Source organism: Marmota flaviventris, chromosome 15, assembly GCF_047511675.1.
Source record: "Marmota flaviventris isolate mMarFla1 chromosome 15, mMarFla1.hap1, whole genome shotgun sequence".
In the NCBI taxonomy this organism is placed as follows: domain Eukaryota; kingdom Metazoa; phylum Chordata; class Mammalia; order Rodentia; family Sciuridae; genus Marmota; species Marmota flaviventris.
The window spans coordinates 11437513-11458918 of NC_092512.1; the positions used below are offsets into that span (position 1 = coordinate 11437513).

General features: G+C 40.1%; 1 protein-coding gene and 1 pseudogene across 5 annotated transcripts in view; one reads left to right on the plus strand and one right to left on the minus strand.

Annotated features, from left to right (window-relative positions):
- Positions 1 to 21406, plus strand: part of Asap1 (ArfGAP with SH3 domain, ankyrin repeat and PH domain 1) — a 332543-nt gene that overhangs the window by 236525 nt on the left and 74612 nt on the right. For 3 of the 5 annotated variants that reach the window (XM_027950264.2, XM_027950249.2, XM_071602116.1), the window contains exons 8-11: positions 5180 to 5309; positions 6766 to 6851; positions 15361 to 15436; positions 16771 to 16893. In XM_027950264.2, coding sequence (XP_027806065.2) covers positions 5180 to 5309; positions 6766 to 6851; positions 15361 to 15436; positions 16771 to 16893 — 415 coding nt within the window. The remainder of the gene's footprint in view (positions 1 to 5179; positions 5310 to 6765; positions 6852 to 15360; positions 15437 to 16770; positions 16894 to 21406) is intronic. The other 2 variants (XM_027950256.2, XM_027950272.2) reach the window with 1 other exon arrangement.
- On the minus strand, positions 1793 to 2192 carry LOC114104231 (large ribosomal subunit protein eL27-like; annotated as a pseudogene).

The window sequence follows — 21406 nt, forward strand, 5'->3', positions numbered from 1 at the left end:
AAAAGGCTCTGACAATGGTTGACCAATGCTATGGGCCATTTCTTTCTGTATGAAAAGTGGGTCATGGGCACTCACAAAATATTCAAATAGTGAGTTCAGTGGGTTTCAGTTATACGACCTTGAGGAAGGTTTTTGCTTTTATAATTTAAATAAATTATTTTCTTTCTTTCTATTTATTTTTTTAACTTATTTATTTTGCACTGGTGATTGAACGTGGACACTTACTCCTGAGCTCCATCTCCAGTCCTTTTTGTTTTGAGAGAAGCTCTTGCTAAATTGCTGAGGCTGGCCTTGAACTTGAAATCCTCTGCCTCCACCTTCCAAGTCACCAGGATTATAGGTGTGCACCACCACACCCAGCTAAATAAATTCTTTTCAAATAATTACTTTCCTAAATAGGTCGATTTCTTTCTTGTGCAGGAAGGAAAACAAAAATTGTCTCTTTTGTGTAATAGGTCTCATTTGTTTACATCACAGAAAACAAAATGACTTTTACGTACACACAGAGAATCTATTATTACCTTCCAAATAACCAAAAAAGGCTGGACATTTTCTATTGTCTCCCCTTGCCATCCTCACTAGGGATTGAAACCAGGGTGCTTTACCGCTGAGCTACATCCCCAGTCCTTTTTTGTTGTTATTTGTGTTCTGTTTTGTTTTTGAGTCGGTGTCTCCCTAAGTTGCTGAGGCTGGCCTCAAGCTTGCCTTCCTAGTGCCTCAGCCTCCTGAGTCACTGGGACTGTAGGTGTGTGCCACTATCCCCAGTTCACAGTCTTCCATTTAGCACCCAGGAGGCAGTGAAACACAATGGTTAGGACCACAGACTTCAGTATTATTTTTAGGTTGTGATCTTGAGCCAGAATAGTAAAGTATGTTTTAATGATCCTCGCTTGTTAAATAATATGAAAATTACTTACTTCTTAAGGTTTTTTCTAAGGATAAGATAATGTATTGACAGTTTTCAATAGGATAGTCTCTCAGTAAATAGTTTCTACTGGAATTGAACCCAGGGGCACTGTACTACTAAGTTATGTTCCCAATCTTATTTATTTTTATTTTGAGGCAGATTCTTGCCATGTTGCCAGGGCTGGCCTTAAATTTGCAGTCCTTCTGCCTCAGCCTCCCTAGTAGCTGAGATTACAGGCATGTGCCACTGTGTCCAGCTTTCTATTAAACCTTTTAACAATAAATATTTTATTTGGTCAAAATAATACATGTACATAAAATATCAGATAGTGCTCATTTCAGTTAGGACTTATTGTCACAGCATATTGTAGAGACCCCAAATAGCAATGGTTTCAACATTGTAGAAGTTCATCAGAGTGGAAAGTGTTCTAGGAAGGACCCGAGGCCCACATAGCAGTTCTCACCTGTGTTGTCTTGCAGAGTGCAAGCTTGGTGCATCTGTGTTGCACTTAAAGGCACAAGGCTCACAAGTGACACAAGCAGCAGGGAGGGCGAGGGGGCAGTGAGTGTGCTTCCAAAGAAGATGCGGTAGTTCTCGCCACCCTCCCAGCCTGCTGGGCCTCTCTCGTTTCCAACCCTTTGACCTGTTTGCTGTTTTAGTCGCTGTCCCTCAGTGTTCTCTTGCTGTCATTCCTTGGTTCATGTATGATGTGCTGCTGTGGCAGCTGAGGATTTAGCTCCTTCCACAGCCACCATCTCCTTCCCAACCCTGTTCATCCAGTGTGGTTCATGCAATTCTTGGTTAAACCATTCGTCAGTGTTTATATTTTCATGAATATCTGAATGGTGTATTTTTCTTCTTTTTTAATAGTGGAAACAAACAAATTCAAAACTGAAACTTCTGTAAGAACCATTTATTCTCTCCAGTCTCATACCTCTCTTCCCAGTTAGCCTTGGCCTCCCATCGGGCCTTGTGCTTAAGGGTTGGGTCTGTGAAGACATCCGCTGACAACAGTTTTGTCCAAGGGAATATCCACAGTACCTTGTGGGCATGAGATGATCGTAGTCATAAACTTTCACAAAAGAATTGATCTTTGACCTCTTGGCGATTTTCTTGCCCAAGGCAGCTGTCATTTTGTGGTGACAGCCGTCAGTTCCAGCCACCAGAGTGTAGCTGCAGGGGCAGTGTGATCTGCCATCGTTATTGTTCTTCATGATGACAGCCTTGCCCTGAGTGGCGTCCAGCCGGGACCAGCACCACCTTCCTGTTTCATGAACTTGCCCATCTCGACCCAAGTAGCTGGGCCTACAGCCTGAATTTCCATTCTTATAGTATGATTTTTTTGCTTTTTTATTTGCTTAAAATATTTTGTGAATTTTTAAAAAATGATCACATATCATATACGAATAAGTGGGAATCAAAAAGACATTGGGGTTTTTCCTTAAGTTAACAATACCAGAAATTTTTTAAAAAGTGAGGTCTTTGCTTTTGACATTCCAAAGGGCAACAGTAGTGGCATCCCAGTAGATGTCAGACTCCTGCAGTAGTATTTCTGCTTAGAAAGTACCTTGCACATATTAAAATAATGTCTGTATCTCTTGTATTAAATTATCTGTCAGTTCCTTCCTTTTTGTCTGTAGACCCCCATGCCCAGGGCTCTTCTGATCCACAGTAAGCTGTCGTTGTAGGCTGCCTTTGGCCTCTCTAGTCTTAAATCTGCTTCCTCTTTCCTGGTGCACCCCACGTGTCTCTGGCCCAACACCTCCAGTAGTTTCCACCAAACATCTTTAACAGAGGTCGGATTTTCAGGCTCACGTGTCCAGATTATCTTCCTCCTGCCATCACACAAAAAGGGAATTCAGCTGAATAAAAAGCCCTGATAGTGTAACCATTCTGTCCAAATATTGAAGGCAGTTCCCTTGTTTTTTAATTTCCAGTGTTGCTAATTTAAGAAAAACTCCTGTTTTCAGACTCCCATTTATACCTATGTGAAATGTGGTTTTTTTTACTTATTGATTTGTCTATTAGAAAACATTAGCCTTCTTTTTATAAAAGACAGTATGAAATCTTCATGTGCTATGGTGTGTGCATTCACGTGGAATTATTTCCTCGGCTTTGGAAATATTTTTTTGTAATTCCTCTTGGCTCTTCTTTTTACCTCTTTCTCAAACAACTCATCCTTCAATGTTGAGCTTCCTAGGTTGTTCTTACACTTTTCTTCTCTTTTCTGTTATTACATTACAGTGTTGTTGTTGTTTTGTTTTGTTTTTTTTAATATCTAAAAGATCTTTTGCTCAACCAGGTTTTTGAATGTTTTGTTTTAGCTGAGGATTTGACTTTTGGTTCCTTCTCTCCCTTCCTCTCCAATGTTTTGGACATTCTCACTCTGATTTTAGAAGCTGTCCTCAATTGTCTTCTAGTCCTTGGCTGCTTGTCCGTATTTCAGAGCAAGCCACCCAGGGCCTGATGAAATGCTCAGGTTCACCCACAGGAATCATTGAGAAAGCACAGAGCCTCTGGGTGTGAGGTGTAGGGCGCCAAGGTGGCCCTCTGGCTAGGAGTATTGCAGATGTCAGCATCAGAGGTGTCTTCAGGGGCCCTCAGCGCCTTGCCTAGAGATCAAGTGTGGTGACATCCTGGAAGTGGCTGAGCAAGAGAGGCAGAGCACCCATATCTCAAGGCCCAGACTTTTCTCTCCTCTTTAGCCCTACTCTTCCAAACACCGCGAATTCTCTCCTCCCTGTTGTCATCAGTTCTTGTCTTCAGGGAGAGCATGATTTTTTGAGGCCTTTACTAACATGTGAAGGGACCCATAAAGGAAAAAGAAATAGCCACACGTGATCAAGTCACTTCGGTGCACCGAGCACTAGCATTATTATTAACTCATGCCTGCCTCCCCCTCTCCCCATTTCTTCTCAAACTTCTGCAACACTCTGCACCTGCGTCAGTGCACAGGGAACTGAGATTTATTCTTTTTGTGCTAAAATTCTCACCATCACACCTCTTGACAGCCACAGGGTCATGATCAGAGAGTTGCTTAAATACAGCATTAGTAAATTAGAATGAATCAGCCAGATCTGCAGTAGACTTTCCATTGTTGAGAGTGAGTTTTCCCTGCATCTGTATATAGACAAGCATACTGGCTTTCTGTGGTGTCTGGTTCCCCACTCTGCTACCACTACAACTTAAAGAAGACTAGAGGATGAAGTGAATTAATCTTTACATCCATGATTCTTCTGAAATTAGAAGCTCATTTTCAAATTTAAGTGGATTTTTGGACAGAGTTATGATCATTGCTGTGACCAGCAAAATGTCATCTGTCAACCAAGTGCTGGCTTCATGTACTGTAGATTTAATGTGACCTGCTTCTTTTTTCCCTGGTACCCCCTCACCCTTCCCTCCTCACTGAAAGATTTTTCCATAGAATCCCAAATTATACATAAGGATTTTTCCCAATCCTTATTTTGTACAACCTAATGATAAGTGGCTAAATGATTAAAATATGCTGTTGGGATGTAAAAATAGCACAAGTTTAAAATAACTTTTGTCTAATTTTTATGCATACCCACAAAGACTCATTATATACTTTAATTGTCTTGAAATAATTCTAAGTCTCATAATCTATCAATAACTCGGAAAAGCCTCAGTTCTTCCAGCTTTCTGCTGCTATTTCCATCATGAAGTGCTTTACCCACAAGAAAAGGTAAAATATCTGAAATTCCCCCTGCCAGCCAAAATATAAGAGAATTTTTATGGATCCATCACGTGTAAAGTTAAATTTAAAATATAAAGTTTCCTAGATGAAAACCCACACAAGGTGTCAGTGCTTTTTAAATTTAGATTTTTACCAAGGGTTGATTCTGTTGATTTAAAAGTTCTTGCCTCCTGATGTTTAGTCATTAAGAAATAATAGGGGCTCTCCTTAAAGGGGAGACATCAGTGTGTTGGTTTTTTAAGAGTTTCTTTGGGGTAGGGGAGTGTGGCTGGTAGTAGGGTGCTCCGTGGTAGAGTGCTTGCCCAGCATGCATGAGGCCTCAGGATGTACCATTCTACCACTGAGTTATATCCTCAGCCCAAAAGGCTTCCTTTCTGAGCAGATAGTACCAAGAGTTCCAATATATTCTCTGCCCCACCCCACACACACAGCCTCCCCTGTTATCGCCAACTCCCATCAGACTGGTACATTTGATAGAATTAATAAACCAGAAGGATTCACTCTTGGTTTTATGCATGAATGTGTTTGGAAAAAAATTATATCTGCTTTTATTATAGTACAAAAATTGAAAAGGAAAAAAGAGAGCATGCAAAACAGCACGGGATGATCCGCACCGAGATAACAGGAGCCGAGATTGCCGAAGAAATGGAGAAGGAAAGGCGCCTGTTTCAGCTCCAAATGTGTGAGGTAGGAATGGACTTTTCCATCTCTGGCCTGGAGCTTGGTAACTAGCATCCTGCCAGTCAGCAGGCTGTTGGGGCGTTAGAGGAGGGGACTCTTTCCTAAGGATTCTAATCTCCGTTTTTCTCCAAGCCTTTTGGGATCCATCATTGCCCTGTTGTCTCATATTTTGAGCCTTGGTCCTATTGGGCTCTTTAAGCCAAAACAGGATTCTTTGGTGAGAACCTTAATATTGCTTGGGAGTGAGTGATTGGGGGGATGAATTTTGGTGAGAAGTAACACTGATGACATTAAAAATTTAGAGCATGCTTTTCTTAACCATGAATTCAGTTGGAATGAAGGAAAGACTGAAATGAAGGAGTCATTGAGGAAGTCTGAGTTTATGAAAAACATGCAGTCAAGAGCATGCTGCCTAAGCTTAGAGCAGTGATTCTCCAACTGAGTCCCCACCAGACACTAGCTCCGCTTGACCTTAGCCTGTTCTAACCTGTTCTAATGCTGGCTGCTTCGGGGTAATGGAGATGCTTTTGCCGTTTTTGGAAAATATTTAAAATGGAAAAACTTCTCATTTCAAGTTTTTCTCTCCTGAATTTTCTTGTGTTTTCTTCCTTGTAAACATTTGACTCCTTAAACTTGTTTGATCATGAAATCTTTTCTATGATAAAACAAAGTGAGCAAGAAACAATGTCAATAGAAAAATCTTGGCTGGTAATGAAAATCAGAACCAGTGCTGTTTAGTTAACTACATGAATTAATAACAGATTTTATTATTTTTATTTTTTTCATTTTTAAGTTACAAGAATTCTTTTTGATTCACGTCTTTGGATTATAAGTTTTGGTATCTTATGGCATGTTTCTTTTCTCTCTTTTTTTTAAGCAGGTGTCAGGGGTAATATTAGGGATTGAACCCAGGGCCTCGCACATCCTGGGCAAGTACTCTAGCACTGAACAAGACTCCCCAGCTTTTTAAAATTTTTATTATTTATTTTGAGACAGGATCTCACTAAGTTTCCCAGTCTGGCCTTGAACTTGTGATCTTCCTGCCTCAACCTCCCAGGTAGCTAGGATTACAGGTGTGCGCCAGTGCACCCAGTGTCACTTTTCTTGAAGGGACTCCTGTTTTCTGCACAGAGCTGTCTTTCAGGAGCACGTGAACTATAAGTCTGAAATGCATTGCACCAAGGGGGAATGCTCAGCTCTTCTAGAATGTTTTGCTGTGTTTTATTTCCGCTTGTCTAGTAAACTAATTGTGAAAATTTATAAAATGCTAATGCTCTAATCTGTTTGTTTTACACTCTCTGTGACTGTGCCAAATCCACATTCCCTAAATCAAGCTCACCTTGTCTGAAGCCACTGAGGCTCTTTGACTTGTGTAGCCTAGTATGGTGGTTTGCCACTTGAACCCATGATTTAAGAACCCTGCCTGAAATTAGCAACATAAAATTCTGTTTTATCTCCACAGTATCTCATTAAAGTCAATGAAATCAAGACCAAAAAGGGTGTGGATCTGCTGCAGAACCTTATAAAGTATTATCACGCACAGTGCAAGTAAGTAGATCATTGCAGTCATAGCCTTAGCCCGTAGCCTAGGGAAGGCCCCTTTGCTTCATTGGTTTTCTTGGCTTTTTTTTTTTTCCCTTCATTTAGGGCTGTATATCACTATATAATGATATTCCACAGCTCAGTGGACAAGAAATGGTGTTGTGTTCTATCTTCAGAGTTTTATATAAATTAATAGCTCAAAATGGAACAACTGACTGGTCACTTGACACGCTGTCTTCCGTTGACATGCTGAACTTGCAGGCCAGCCTTTGCAGCCTGTGTCAGAGACACACGAGTCCTGTCCCAATGGGGGGCCTTTCGCTGGCCCCTTTTCCTCCCGTACTTGCCGTTTTACTGTCAGTGGGTCATTTACACCATGTATTCCCACCTGGATTTGTTTTGGGTGTTTTCTCATCATCTAAATAAGTGAAATCGAGTGCTTTGGGCATGAAGAATACTTTTCATTTGAACATGGATTTCTATGAAATGGTATTATGTTCTGAGAGACATCCACTGTTGTATGCTGGCTCTACTTTTGTTTGCATTTCAGGGCTGCCTTTTTATTCTTATGATTCTCTGGCAGCGCATCTGTTTACTTCCTCTTTACTTGTTGGGTTAACTTGCATGAGTTTTCAGGAAGAGTGTTATGTGAAAATGTGCCAGTTACTATTAAAGTCTGGTATTAATTGGTAAAAATTATAGAGAAGATAGGGCAAGGACCTTTCCAAAGTGGTCCAGATGGCTCTGATATAAATTTATGAGTAGAATAATTAATGTCAAGGTCATTTGGACTAGGTTACAATGCCTACTCTCCAAAACATTAAATACATAATTCCCTTTGATCTCTTATTCCTTTTAATAGTAGCATTATCTAGACAGATCTTTATATACAATTGAAACATTTAGGGAGGTCAGCATTAATCTTATGATAACAGCATAAGGCTCAAGTCATGTAGTAGATTAGATCAAGTTCTGACCCTGGAGCCGGGGACACGTGATCAGGTCCTTCACTGTCAGGTTCTTCACCAAACCTCAGTGTCCTCATCTGTCAAGTTGGGGTAAGGTTTGTAGTACCACTCAGGGTTCTTTTGAGGATGTGCGATATATTTTGTTGTTGGGATGTCTCTCTCTTTAGGAAAAGCTTTTTAATGATCACATTGTTATTTACATAAATTTAACTTGGTAACTTTTTTTCTCTTTTCAAAAAATTCTACCCTCGTATAAATGTGTATCAAAAATAAAAAGCATATATTTAAGTGGAAATAGCTTCCACATTTATAGGATAGTGTTTGACTTGACCGATGAAGGCTCGTACTGAAGACTAGGAACTTCCTTTAGACTTAGTAGTGGAGTAGGACAATTATGAAACTTGGAAGGATATTGTGGTGATCCCTGGTTTTAGTTTTGGGTGGAATTTTTCATCTTTCATCAATTTCAATTTTATTAAGAAACATTTTATTGCTTTGAAACTTTTGCCAAAATAAGCGAATCTCTCGATCTTCTGAATTGCAACACTTTGGTAGCAAATCTGATTTAACCTGATTTTAGAAATCTTTTTTGATCTCAGATTTCCTAAGTCTGAATGAGAGTTTGAGCTACACAAACATGAGTTTTCCAAATATAAGAGGCTTTGTAAAATACACGCATTGTAGCCTTGTTAGCAAAGATGAGAAGAGTAGCCCTAACTTGTATTAGCTCCCTTTACTCTTTTATTCTTTGCTTCTCCCTGCTCAGAAATATTTATTAATCTCCTACCAAAGTCCAGCTACTTTGCTGGGTTCTGGGGCAGAAATTAAATAAGGGTTCTCTTCTTGGGACTTAATTGTCTGGTACAGGAATTAGGTCATGCACATCAGTAATAGCAGTGATTCTAAACAGTGACTGGTGACATAGACATAAAAGGAGACAAAAAGGAGACACTTCTGGCCAGGAAGGCTGAGAAGGTGGGTCACTGTACCCTGGAGGAGGTAGTAGTACTCACGATTGGACTAGGATGGCTGACTTTTTCTGGTGAGAAAGTCTCCCCCTAGGACAGAGAAGTATGAGCAGAAGAAGAACTCTGCACGTGAAGAACCTTGTGTGCAGTTCTAAGACCTCATGGTAGAACTGGGTTATACTGAAATTCAACTATAAGTTCCCCCATGGTTGGACCCAGAGTTCCATCATAGCAAGATGCCAGGGTGGGGGTTCTCTTTCAAGGAGCATTTTATTTTTTTCCTACTTTAGCCAGTCCCTCAGAACTCCTAATAGGCATGTTGTGGATCTATAAAGCATTCTCTACTCAGATTTTTGTTTAAAAACTTTCTTCTTCTGAGAATTTATTCCAGTTCCCAAATCATTTTCAATACAGCATCAGCCGGTACTCAAGAGTGAATTTGCAAGGCAATACCTCATGTATCATGACACCTTAATGTGGATGCAGCTACAACAATGAAGAAATAAAGGGAGCAGGAAAGAGCTCTTGACTTTTTCTTACCCATTTTAGCTCACCCACTCTAATTACTCCTTACTTCAAACACGAGCATGGTTGGTAATGTGCTGCTCTCAAAACAAACACATCCTCTTGCTCACCTACTCCCTTTACCACCTGGGTTATCACTACAATCTGCATAGTCAAGAGCTTTTACAAACATTGCTCTATTATCCTTCATCTTACAAACAGTAATAAAACCTGACATTTGCCAAGAGCTTATTTTATAGGCCAGGGTGTATAGCCTTTCCAGAATTCTTTACATGCATTTTCTCATTTCCTATTCAGAGCAATCAGAAAATATAGCTCAAAAAGGATAAAGAACTCGCTGGAAGTCTTGTTCATTCATTTAATAGATATCCAAAAAATGTGTCAAAATAGACATAGCAAGCACAGAAAACCAAAGAAAGAACTGGACTCCCAAATTTATAACTTTGGCTTATGAAAGGTTGTTGTCAAGTAAATGAGAAGACAGCTTAGAGAATGGGAGAAGATATTTGCAAACCACTATCTGATAAGGATCCAGTATACAGAATGTAGAAAAAATTCAACAAGACAACTCAATTTTTTAAATGTGCAAAGATTATGAATAGCCATTTTTCTAAAAGAGATATACAAATAACCTGGAACAAGCCGGCTGCCCACTGCTGGGATCTAGCGGCCCTGCCCATCACAAGCATTCAAAGGCATCTGAAGAGGAAGAGTCTGCTCTGAAGGAAGCACTTGAGCCCATCCATGGGACAAGGGTAGGAGACACTCCCCACCAGGCCTGGAGGACTTGCTGCTCCCAGGGGGCAGAGTGAGGCCAAGGCAGCAGAAGGCTTGGAATTCTGCTTTGCCCATTTCTCTCACCAGACGCTGTCCCTGCACACTCTGGTTCAGAACTCAGTGCCCCAGCTAGGAGGTGAGCAGGAGCCCCATAATAGGCTGGGGGCTGCCGCCTCAGGCAGTGTGTGACCTGCCTCTGCCTCTAGTCTTTGATGGGGCCTGTGACTGGAGTGTATGTCCTGGGCAGGAGGATGTGTTGGCCCAAAGATGGGTCAACACCTGGGAAACCATAAGGGCTTGGCACTCTTCTAGAGAGCCCTGGCAGACATTTGGGGGTGCCAAAAGAATGTGACTTGTGATCTTACCATGGACACGTTATGGGGCTTGTTTGATCTTAGAATCTTGTGCCTGGAAAAATAGCCCAACGTGGTTCAGGAAACAGAGAAAGGGTTACAGACCATCTTATGGCAAAGACCAGGGCCAAAGGCCCCAGGATTGGGAGGAGACCAAGGGGGCAGCTTTCCTGAGGGACACCAGTGCTAACTGTTTGACCCATTTTCCCCTGTGCCATCCATGTTTTCCTACCAGCCTCTGTGGCCAGAGTTGCTGCCCCAGCTATCAATATCGACTTCTTCCAGAGAAATAAAGTTAGTTTCTATTTATGTTTAAAAAGAGAGAGAGAGAGAAACAGCCCAAAAGTACATGAAAAGATGCTTGACGTCGTTGGTCATTAGGGAAATGCAGATCAAAATCACAGTGAGGGGCTGGGGCTGTAGATCAGTGGCAGAGCACTTGCCTAGCATGTGTGAGGCACTGGGTTTGATCCTCTGCACCATAAATAAAAAATAAAAATAAATAAGGAGGTTCGTTCACAACTAACATAAATAAAGAACATATTTTAAAAACCACAGTGAGACACCACACCCAATACAGCCCTGTAATTAAAGTAATAAACAAAAATAGAAAGGTATATATCCATCAGCTAATGAATGGTTCAACAAATGTGGTGTCACCGCACAAGGGAGTTGTATTCAGCCATACAAAATAATGAAGTACCAATGCATGCTACAACAGAGATGGATCTTTGAAACATGCTTAAGACGCACAAGACCACATACTGTATGATTCTGTGTAAAATGTCTAGAAAAGGTAAATCCATAGAGACAAAAGGCAGATTTCATGGTTGCAAGGGCAGAGGAGAAGAAAGGAAGTGGTGGACACTGCTGTGCGCAGGACATTGGAGGGTGATGGAAGTCCTGGAATTTGTGGCGATGGTTATGTAATGTTGCACATATACTAAAACTACTAAATAGGGCACTTTAAAACTGAAATTTATTATATGAATTTTATCTCGAGGGAAAAAATGAAATTAAAAAACTATAAAACAAATTACCCTCACAAAACTTATAGCTAGAAAGTAATGGAACCAAATCTTCAACCCAGGTCTCCAGCTTCAGAGTACATGCTCCTAGACAGCATGCCAGAAACCTTGATTTGGTAAGCCTGGGATTGGGCCTAGACATCCACGTTTTTGAGGCTTGATTTCCAGGAGTGGGTTCAGGAGTGCCACTTGGATCTGAATTGTTGAATTAGTGCTGTATGTTCAAGCTCATTGGTGCCGCAGATGTGCAGAGTATGTCTGGAAGGAAGTCACCCTGTTACCTGGAAGGCAGGGAATTAGTTCTTGACTCAGAGCCTGAGGCTGGGAGACCAGGCTTTCAGAAGGTGTGAGAGCTAGTCACTTCATTGTTTAATTTGTTTGGTGGGTTGGAAAATAGGTTCTCTTAGCCTTTAGTCAAACAGCATCTCTTTCTAGGCCAACTCAAACAGAATCTGACCAGGAGGATCAGGGAGACACTCTTGTTTTGCTTGATTTTCCTTCCCCATTGCTGTTTGGACACAATTAAGTAGGCTAAAAATGAAGGACATAGGGATTCTGGATGCTAAGGCTCTGATTTGTTTTCTGGAGATTGTTCTACCAGTGGACAGGTAACCCTATTAGATGAACATGGCTTTGCACTTTGGGCTGTGGGTGTATTATAGCCTGTCAGTGTAAATATGAGGTCCCTCTGCCCATCAGCTGGCAACTTAAATTTTCTTAGCATCCTGTATCATTAAAATGTGTCTCAAGCTGCTTGATTAAGTTGTGAAGCCAGTCTTGCCTTCTCTAAGGTCAGAAAACTAATGAAGCTCATTTTGGCCTGGGACTGTCACGTGTTGAACTACATGTCTGTGCCTGTTGTGTTAAGCACATTATCTCCAGGGCTCTCCAGAACTCTCCCAGGCCAAGTGATCATCTCCTTTTCCTATATAAGGACTAGTGATAATTACCTATTGTGTTGAGTTGCAGTGAGATTTTGTTTTTGTAACTTACTGACTTATTATAAAAGACACAAGTGACCAGGTAGATGATGAGGCACATAGGGTGAGATCCAAAAAGGTCCTGAGTTTCTATCCCCATGGAATTGGGTATACTGCTCTCCTACACTAACCCAGAAGCTCTCTGAATACATCTATTTAGGGAATTTTTTGGAAGCCCCAATACGTGACATGCTTGATTAAATTATTGGCCACTGGTAATAAACTCAATCTCCAGCCCCACTCCCCTCCCCATAGGTGGGAGGAGAAGGAGGATTGAAGGTTCCTCTGCTCTAATCACATGGTTGGTTCTATAATAAAACTTTTAAAAAAGAGGTATTCCCTGCATGGTGCAAAATAGTAACAGACAGAGAAAATCTCAGTTCATGCCAGCTGCTGTTGTGAATGTTGTAATCATTTCTCAATTTGCTGAAGATCGCATCGTATTTCAGTAAATATGGACAGAGAACATGGCTGAGACAAGTGCCAGACAGGTGATTTCCTTCCATTTGGAGGATTTGCACGTCAAATTCCGTGATAGGTAATCAGAGCTCACACTTGTGCTTCACTCCCAGTTGATAGAACACTTTTCGTCTGTAGTAAGTAGCTTGTCTAGTGCTCCTCAAAGTTAATGTGCACTTGTGGAGGTGAGCATGCCGCTCTTCATGTAGGGCCACTACCCTGCCCCAGGACTCACATCTAGCAAGGTTTAGAGCTAGGACATCATGCTTCTGACTGTCCCAAGCCCATGCATTTCCTTGGAACTGCAGCCAACTGCAGTGGAGAGGAAGAGGGGAAGAGAGAAGCTGCTGCCCTCTGAAATGTGACAGATAGTGGCTCTGTGTCCTTCTCAAGGAGAGAGAATCAGGCATGCAAAGAAAGGAATCACCAGAGGGATAGTGCGGTTGGTAGCATGTTGGCATTTGCTCTTTATGGCTTTACTCATGACTCTCTTGGTCATTTTGTTCTCTCTGCAACCCATCCTTCATTTCTGCTCCTGTTTCCAAAACTAGAAATTGGCGCTAAGATGACTTTTTCCCAGGAGCTTGCCTTCAACCTGTCCTCCCAGACTAAACATCAATTATTTAATCTTTTTTGCTTCAGTAATATGCCATGTTTTAGGGGAAAGTTTTTAGAAAATGAAGCTGAAGGAAAAAAAAAACACATTTTTTTCACTCAAAAGATGACTGAACTTAGGTATCCCTGGTGTGCACATCAGTGGGATCACACTGTAGATAGCACTTTCTTTGCATTAGGCTCAGATCTGTTTGCTTATTCATAGAGCAGCACCATCCAGTGGAGCTTCCTGCAGTGATGGACATGTTCGTATTCCTCACCGTCAGCCATGAGTTGAGAGGCACAAGCAACTGGAAATAGTGTGGCATGGCTGCAGGCCAACAATTTCTGTTGTTAATTTTGTTTTGTTTTGCAATAGCGATGAAACCCAGGGGTGCTTTATCCAACTGAGCTGCATCCCCAGTCCTTTAGGGTTTTGTTTTGAGACAAAATCTCACTAAGTTGCCGAGACAGGCCTCAGAGTCACAGTTCTCCTGCCTCAACCTCTCAAGTCTCTGGAATCACAGATGTGTGCCTAAAGTTTTTAAGGGAAAATAGTAGAAGTTAAAATCAGAAAAGTATTCAAGGGACATAACATAGAAGTTCTTTAATTCTGTATGAAGAAGTTTCACTTGCATCCCTGTAGAATGTGGTGAAAATCTGAAAATGAGGACTTGAATATGTTTTCCAGTTAAATAGTTGACCAAAAAGGTGTCTTTCCCCCTGTCCCTTTTGCTGGAAGACTTTATAAAATAGTGTTTCTCTTAATTTGGTAAAATTTTTCCACCAAAAGATTTCAGCCTTAAAGAATGCTGGCACTTGTAGAACTTGAGAAACCACTGTGAAGGCCAGTTCTCATAGGTCGTCTTATTGGCAATGAACGTAGAGAAGAAGTGTAAAATGTACCCTAAAATATCTTGCTGTTACTTCATTTGCAGGCACTTGTGGAGCATCTGCATTATGTAGGGCTGGCTGTGGTATGGAGATAAAATAGTCCTCATTGTCTGTAGGGAGACAGAAAAACAGATACAGTCCATGGAGAAATAATGGACAGCGGGAGCATGATTAGAGAAGCTTCCAGTAGAGCAGTGGAATTTGTAAATACCAGTGTCCTGCAGCTTATTGTACTAAGCTGATGTCACACACTGGGCCCCTGAGGGGAGTGCTCTGCCTGCAGTAGGAAGTCTCCCTCTGGTAGTCGACAGGCAAGGGTGCCAAATCAGGGAGGCCTGAGTCTCAGTCGTCTGTCTCTGTGTGAACAACCTGAGTAAGTCCTGTGCTCTCTGTTCTCCATGTACCCTTCTTAAGAACAGGGATGAGATTGAAGTGCTTCATTCATTCCGCTGACATTAGCTCTTGTTAGGATTCAGGCCTTTCTACTTATGTGCTGACATTCCATTTTCCAGGTCCATTGTACTGTTGCTTTGAAGTTCTCTGTTTTAAGCATGTGTTGGAATACAGATCCCTCTGGGGGACTGAAAAAACTCTGACCTCCCTCCTGCCTGTCCCTCCTGTCCAGTCACATCTCTGTTCGTGGTGGCCACTTTGATTTCATGGATGCCAGTAGTTAAGATGTTTTTCTTTCTTGTATTCAAATGTGGCGCAACCAGGGGGAATTGTTCTACATGTAGATGGGTGGACACATTATGAAATCATCACGTGAGGACTGCAACAGTAATTTGCAGTGACTATGATATCAGATGTGAAATACTAGCCATAATTTGTTGGTAGTGCATCTTTACAAAATACTGAAATTTGTTTTATACTTGTTTTGTGAAGGTAAATAAGAGGGTCTGTATTTTCAGGTAATTATAGTTCTTTTTTTTTACATTGCTGATAAACTGCCAATATTTTGTATTATAGTTTCTTCCAAGATGGCTTGAAAACAGCTGATAAATTGAAACAGTACATTGAAAAACTGGCTGCTGATTTATATAATGTAAGTTCTCCCTGCAAATTTGAAATCTGTTCGAGAATGGTATCAAAAGCAGAAAAGCTTAAGTGATCCTTCTGTTTAGCTCAGAGCAATTACCACTGGTCAGATATTCCTCCTATGCATCTTTGGGGTGCATAGGAGGAGCAGGAAGGGGAGTATATAACCTTTGGGTCTAGATGGTTCTCTGTTCAGGACTACGTAGCTTCAAATTTCAATGCCGGTTAGTCAGGAACAATTTTTGGCCATGGAAGGATATAAATTACATAACTGTCTGAGTAAGCAGAGTCATGGATTTATTTTGCTTTTTTTTTTTCTTCAAAATATCAGTGTTTCACTTTTTTAAACCAAAAGGAAAACTTTTCTGGGAAAAAAAGCTAAATATAAACATACAAATGGCAAATTCATTGCCTACACAAAGCTCTTTGTAAGCAGTATTAAAAGAATGTATTTTATGAATCTGAAGAAATATCTTCAAATAAGGTTTTGGCATTGTAAATAATGCCTTATATAGGTTGAACATCCCTCATCCAGACATCCAGAATCCAAAATCTGAAACTTTTGGGGCACTGACTGACATGACCCTGTGACAGGTCACAGTTAAAATGTAGGTGTGCTAAAAATACTGTAGAAAATTACCTTCAGCCTATGTTTATAAGGTATATGTGAAATAAAAGTGAATTTCATGTTTAGATTTGTGTCCCATCTTCAAGGTATCTCATTATATTGTGCATATATTCCAAAATTCTAAAAACAAAAAAACACTCTGGACTTAGATAAGGAATTTTCCACCTATGTTTTTAATATAACTTTGAAAGCACATAGTATTTATTTTGTAATTTTCTTTTAATAGCTTATGTGGTTCAGATTACAGTTAAATTCCAAGTGATTTTTTTAAAAAGCAGGAGTCTCTTGTCCTCTCATTGTGTGGCATGAACCTTCATTGTGCACTGGCCCATGGGATTCCTGGTTGTCTGTGTGCTTCTCTTCCGGCCCATCTAATCCCATTGTGGTATTCCTACCTCCACACTTTGAAAAGCTAGAGGCAATGATCTCAGTATTATATCAGTTTACCTTCCTGCTTCAGGGTTTTGCCTCGCCTGGATGTATTATTTAATAAGACAGCATAGTGCATTGTTCATGAATTCCAGAACTCACTGGTACTGCCTTAGGATGAGAAGACCATGCCTCTCATATCAAAAATAAGACTTTAGGAAGGACTAATAAGAAAATCTACTGTGTCATTGAATTGTTTGATGAGTGCTATATTTGGATAAATCAAACTCTGCTCATAAAAGTATAAATGATAAGTAACAGAAGATGATTTTTTTCTTTCATAGATAAAACAGACCCAGGATGAAGAAAAGAAACAGCTCACTGCACTTCGAGATTTAATAAAATCCTCTCTTCAGCTTGATCAGAAAGAAGTAGGTGGTTTATATGTTCCCAGCAGGGCTAACAGTGTAAGTGAGGCTGCTTATGCTACTGATACCCTTTCTGTTTCCTGCTCTGCAAAACAGGTACATTTATGGCTTCCTTCCATGGTGGTTGTGGGGACAAAGAGATGTGAGGGACCAGTGTGCACCTACAGTGATGCCCAATGTAGAAACTCTATTTTAATTTTCTTTCCATTATTAAAAAAAGATACCCTGATCTATAATTCTGTGACTCTAGAGTTCTAATTCTGCCCTTGAAGGAAAGGCAGTACACCCCATGTTGCTAAACCTTATATCCAGCCAAAGGGGCATGTCTCATTTTGCCAGGGAAATAAGGATATATTGTGAGGCAGAATCCTACAGAAGCTTTGCCCCATAAATAGAAAAATTTGGGTAAAATATTCCTTGGATATTGAAACAAAGTATACAGTGCATGGTAGATGTTAGATGACTACAGTAACCTTAATTATAAAGGACAGTTGTTCAACCATTCAATTAATACCTACTGTGTGCCAAGCACTGTTTGAGGTATTAAGCTGCAGTCCCTTCCATCAAGGAACTCATTATCTAGACTGAGTCAGAAGCATGAACCCATCAGTCATGCCTAAATCAGTATCAGTGCTATTCAGGATTTATTGGGAGGTAGGTTGCAGCCAGAGAGAAACTCAGAGGTAGGAGACTGCAAACAGTTTGAGGCAGGGTAGGTAGAAGAATAAGCAGTGGGTTTCTGAGATAAAAACTCAGTTCTGATTATGAAGGACCTTGAATGTTGGATTTCATAATAAGGGAAAATTGAAAAATAAGTACCATTTGTTACATGGAAGAAAGTCAAATGTGCCTGTTTATGTTATGAGATTATTATGGATTAAATTTAAGTATTCAAATGCAATATTAATAGTCATTTTTTATATTGTCAATTTCTCATGCTATCTCACAACAGTAGCATTCTCACATTTTCTGATTCCTAAAATTTCTGAAAGGAATTTGAGTCCAGAACAAAGATGCAGCAACCATCCTTTAAGTGTGGGAAGCCCTGCACCAGCCACACGGGGCCTATGCAGCAACCCTGGAGGTTTTCCTCACTGAGTGGATGCAACTTGCTGTTCTTCTGCTTTTCCAATGCATTTTTTATATGCTGTGGGGTGTTCTCAGGTGAAAGTACCTGCTCACCTGTGGAGAAGGCATGGTGGCCAGGAAGATCTGTGTGTTCTGAGGCAATATCTGTACTCAGCAGTCTCAGGCGCTTCCTGCACCTGTGATCTGAGGCCTTCCTGAGCATCAGATTGAAAATCCCCCACCACACACCTTCTTAGAGAAGATGTCTCCTCCCTGAGTGATTTCTCAGTATAAAATCTGTTGAAGGACTCAAGTGGAAGGAGGCCTTGGGTAGATTGTATCTGAGAGAAAAGTGAGAATTCTTACTGGTATGCACTTAACCACTTGCTATCTTTGTTTTGTCAACAGGATTACCTCTTCCTATATATGGATACTTTGTTGAAAAAAAAAAAAGTCCCTTTTTTGTTTTGCATAGAGACTAATGTATTCTGCTTAAGCTAACTAAAGAAAAAGTTTTCTCTAAACAAAAGGAATATGTACATGATGCAAAGCAGATGTTTTGATTTGTTTTAATTCTACCCCAAATTAATGAATAAGTTTCCATTAGCAGCATATCCAGAGTGTTTTACAGGAAAAATTGATCTTTCACAACATACCTGTCCCTTTCACATGGCTCTTTATTATCTCTTGTTGCAAACGATGTTTAGAAGCTAATGATTTTTAACAACTTAGATTAAATGTGAGAGGAGAGTATCCACCAGAGAGTTCTCATCATTGCACTACTTTCTGAACAGTGTAAAGTAATATAAAAGGTTACCTGAGAAATTAAAAACATCCAACAAATCTTTTAGCCTGTCTCCCCCACCATGTTCTAACATGGCTCCATTGAAGGAAACTTTAAAAATTTTAATTATGAATAATATTCCCAGATTTTTGGAAGGCTTTTTTTTTCTTATCAAAATCAAATTAAGTCTTTATTGTCTTTTGGCAGGTGTTCTATGCAATTAATTATCTTAACCTCTTACAATAGAATAGCCTAACCTCCCAAAAGAACTATTTGTTCTCTAATTATCTTTAGGGTTATAAATATTCTATTTTCAGTGGTGATGTCTGTCAGTCATATTCAGAGTGTACTGAATCATTTCAAAAATTCCAGCCTTTTGTTTGAGTCACTGATAGGCGCTGAATCGCCATCACAGTGTGATTTGCAAGTTTGGGGGATTCCATGCATTGCTCTTCTCTGTCTGCTTTGCAATATCTGGCACATTACTGGGCACCCCAGAACTGTTTAATAAGCATTTAGTAAGACAAAACAGAAGGGATCTTTGCCCACCCATCCACACACTTAATTGAAAATTGAAGCAGTAGAAGTTTGGTTTTGAATTGAATACCAGAAACATTTATAACCCCCATTAAATCAGTGAGTAAGTATAATTGCTTGTAGTTTAAAGAGATTGAGATTTTAGTCCTTAATAATAGATTTTATGTTAATACGGTTTCAGATAAGAAAGTGATTTGTCTGCACTACTAATAAGAGGATAGGAAATTGAGCTAAAAATAATAGGGCAGTTTCATTCTATAGTTTACATTTCCTGCCTCACATCATGAAATTTCCCCAAGGATTTAAGTTCATTTTTTATTTTTAATATTACATATATTTGCCCAAATGAGTTTTCCATTTGCACTTCTCTTTTCTGAATACATACTTAATTTCTGTTATGCTATGAATGAATTCGGGATCTATTTCTTCAGTTGTGTTTTTATATGATTGTGTTGATGATTTTCCAATACCTACTTTCTCAGAAGAGAAAATCCTTTTCATTTATTTATAGTACTCTGCTGAGCCACCTGAAAGGCCATCATTTCTATAATTGATAGAACTTTATTAAGCCATGAAACTCATTAATAGTCATTTTGGTATTACTGATGCTTGACTTTTGCCACATATTGCTTCTTTCTGTTCAGTTTAATAAAATCAAAGCCTAGAATAAGGCATTTTGTTCACCCTTAGAAATATGTTTGCCTGATGTACAGCAAACCCATTCAACTCAAGCACTTGTTATTTAGAATTTAAAGTTTATGTGGGCAAATAATAAATTATATGTAAGGAATGTTTTCACACCAAGTTTAAAGATTATAATAATTTTCATACATCATTCATCTGAATCCATGTTTAGAAAAATATATGAGTACTTTTCTTTTTAAAACTTAGACTTGTATTTTAAAGGCTATCAAATGAGTCAAGTTTAGAGACGGTTTTAAGAAGATATCCAAGGAGATTTTAGATTTTGTTTTTAATGTTTCTGGGAGACAGGGGAGGTCCCTGACTTTAAATCAGTAGTTGTAATTCTCATGTGATTTCACTGGAGTAAAGCAGAGAGCTTTGTGGATTTCACTAATCCCTGCCCTTATTTTGTCCCAGGCCTCAGTTCCCTGCTACCTGAGCTGATTTTCAGTCCTAATTTTTCTTTGTCAGGTTATAATGCCTCCCTCAAGAAAATTGTCCCAGGGCTGGGGTTGTGGCTCAGTGGTAGAGCACTCACCTAGCATGTGTGAGGTATTGGGTTTGATCCTCAGCACCACATAAAAATAAATGAATAAAATGAAGGTCCATCAATGCTAAAAAAAATATATTTTTAAAAAAGAAGAGAAAATTGCCCCAACTGTTCCTAGGGACTGTAGCTGGAGGCACTGGGAGAGCAGGGGTCGCTCCTCTGCCTGTCTGGCATGTAGTCCAGTCCCTCAGTCCTGTCTCCATCCAGAAAGCATGAGAATGCCTACCAGGGAGGAGTCCATGAGCTCAGTTACTATGCAGTTCAAGGCTCTGACCCTGTTTAAAGGTAAACATTTAGAAGAGTTTCACAAGAGATTGCCAGATTTCACTCCATGCCCCACCCCTGCCCATGTTAAAATTGTCTAGTTACATGAAAGGAATCTGGATTGTTAGAGAAATTACTCAAGAGTAAGAAAGTGACTTGAATCTGTGACCTCTTTAACATCAGTCAGCTTGCCTGGTATATATAGTTGGCTCTAGCTGCTTGACGAGAGAGCAGGACAGCAATGTGGTCAGAGTGTGAGCGTCCACCTGCATATCAGGCTGCATCCTCTGTCGGCCCTCAAGCCCTGTGTCCAGGCTTTTAGGTTTGAACACAGAATTTATCACAATTGGAATAGCCTCACAAAGGCGCACTGTCATAGAAATTTTCCTCCCACTAATTTGCCTCACTGATCACACACTATTTGACCCAGAGGATTGAATGTCTGAAAGAAGCCACCCTGGCCTTGAGGTGTGTTGTGCACATCCATCAAGAGATAACCAGTGCAGCTGGTTGAGCTTCCCGCAGCACCACCACATTTTAGGTGTCTCTTATAAACTGGATGTATGCACTCAGCTCTCTTTATTTGAACTCTTACGATCTATGGCTCTTCTGAAGTTTTCTAAGTAAATAATTTTGAGTTTCACTGAGTTATTGATTCCCTAACC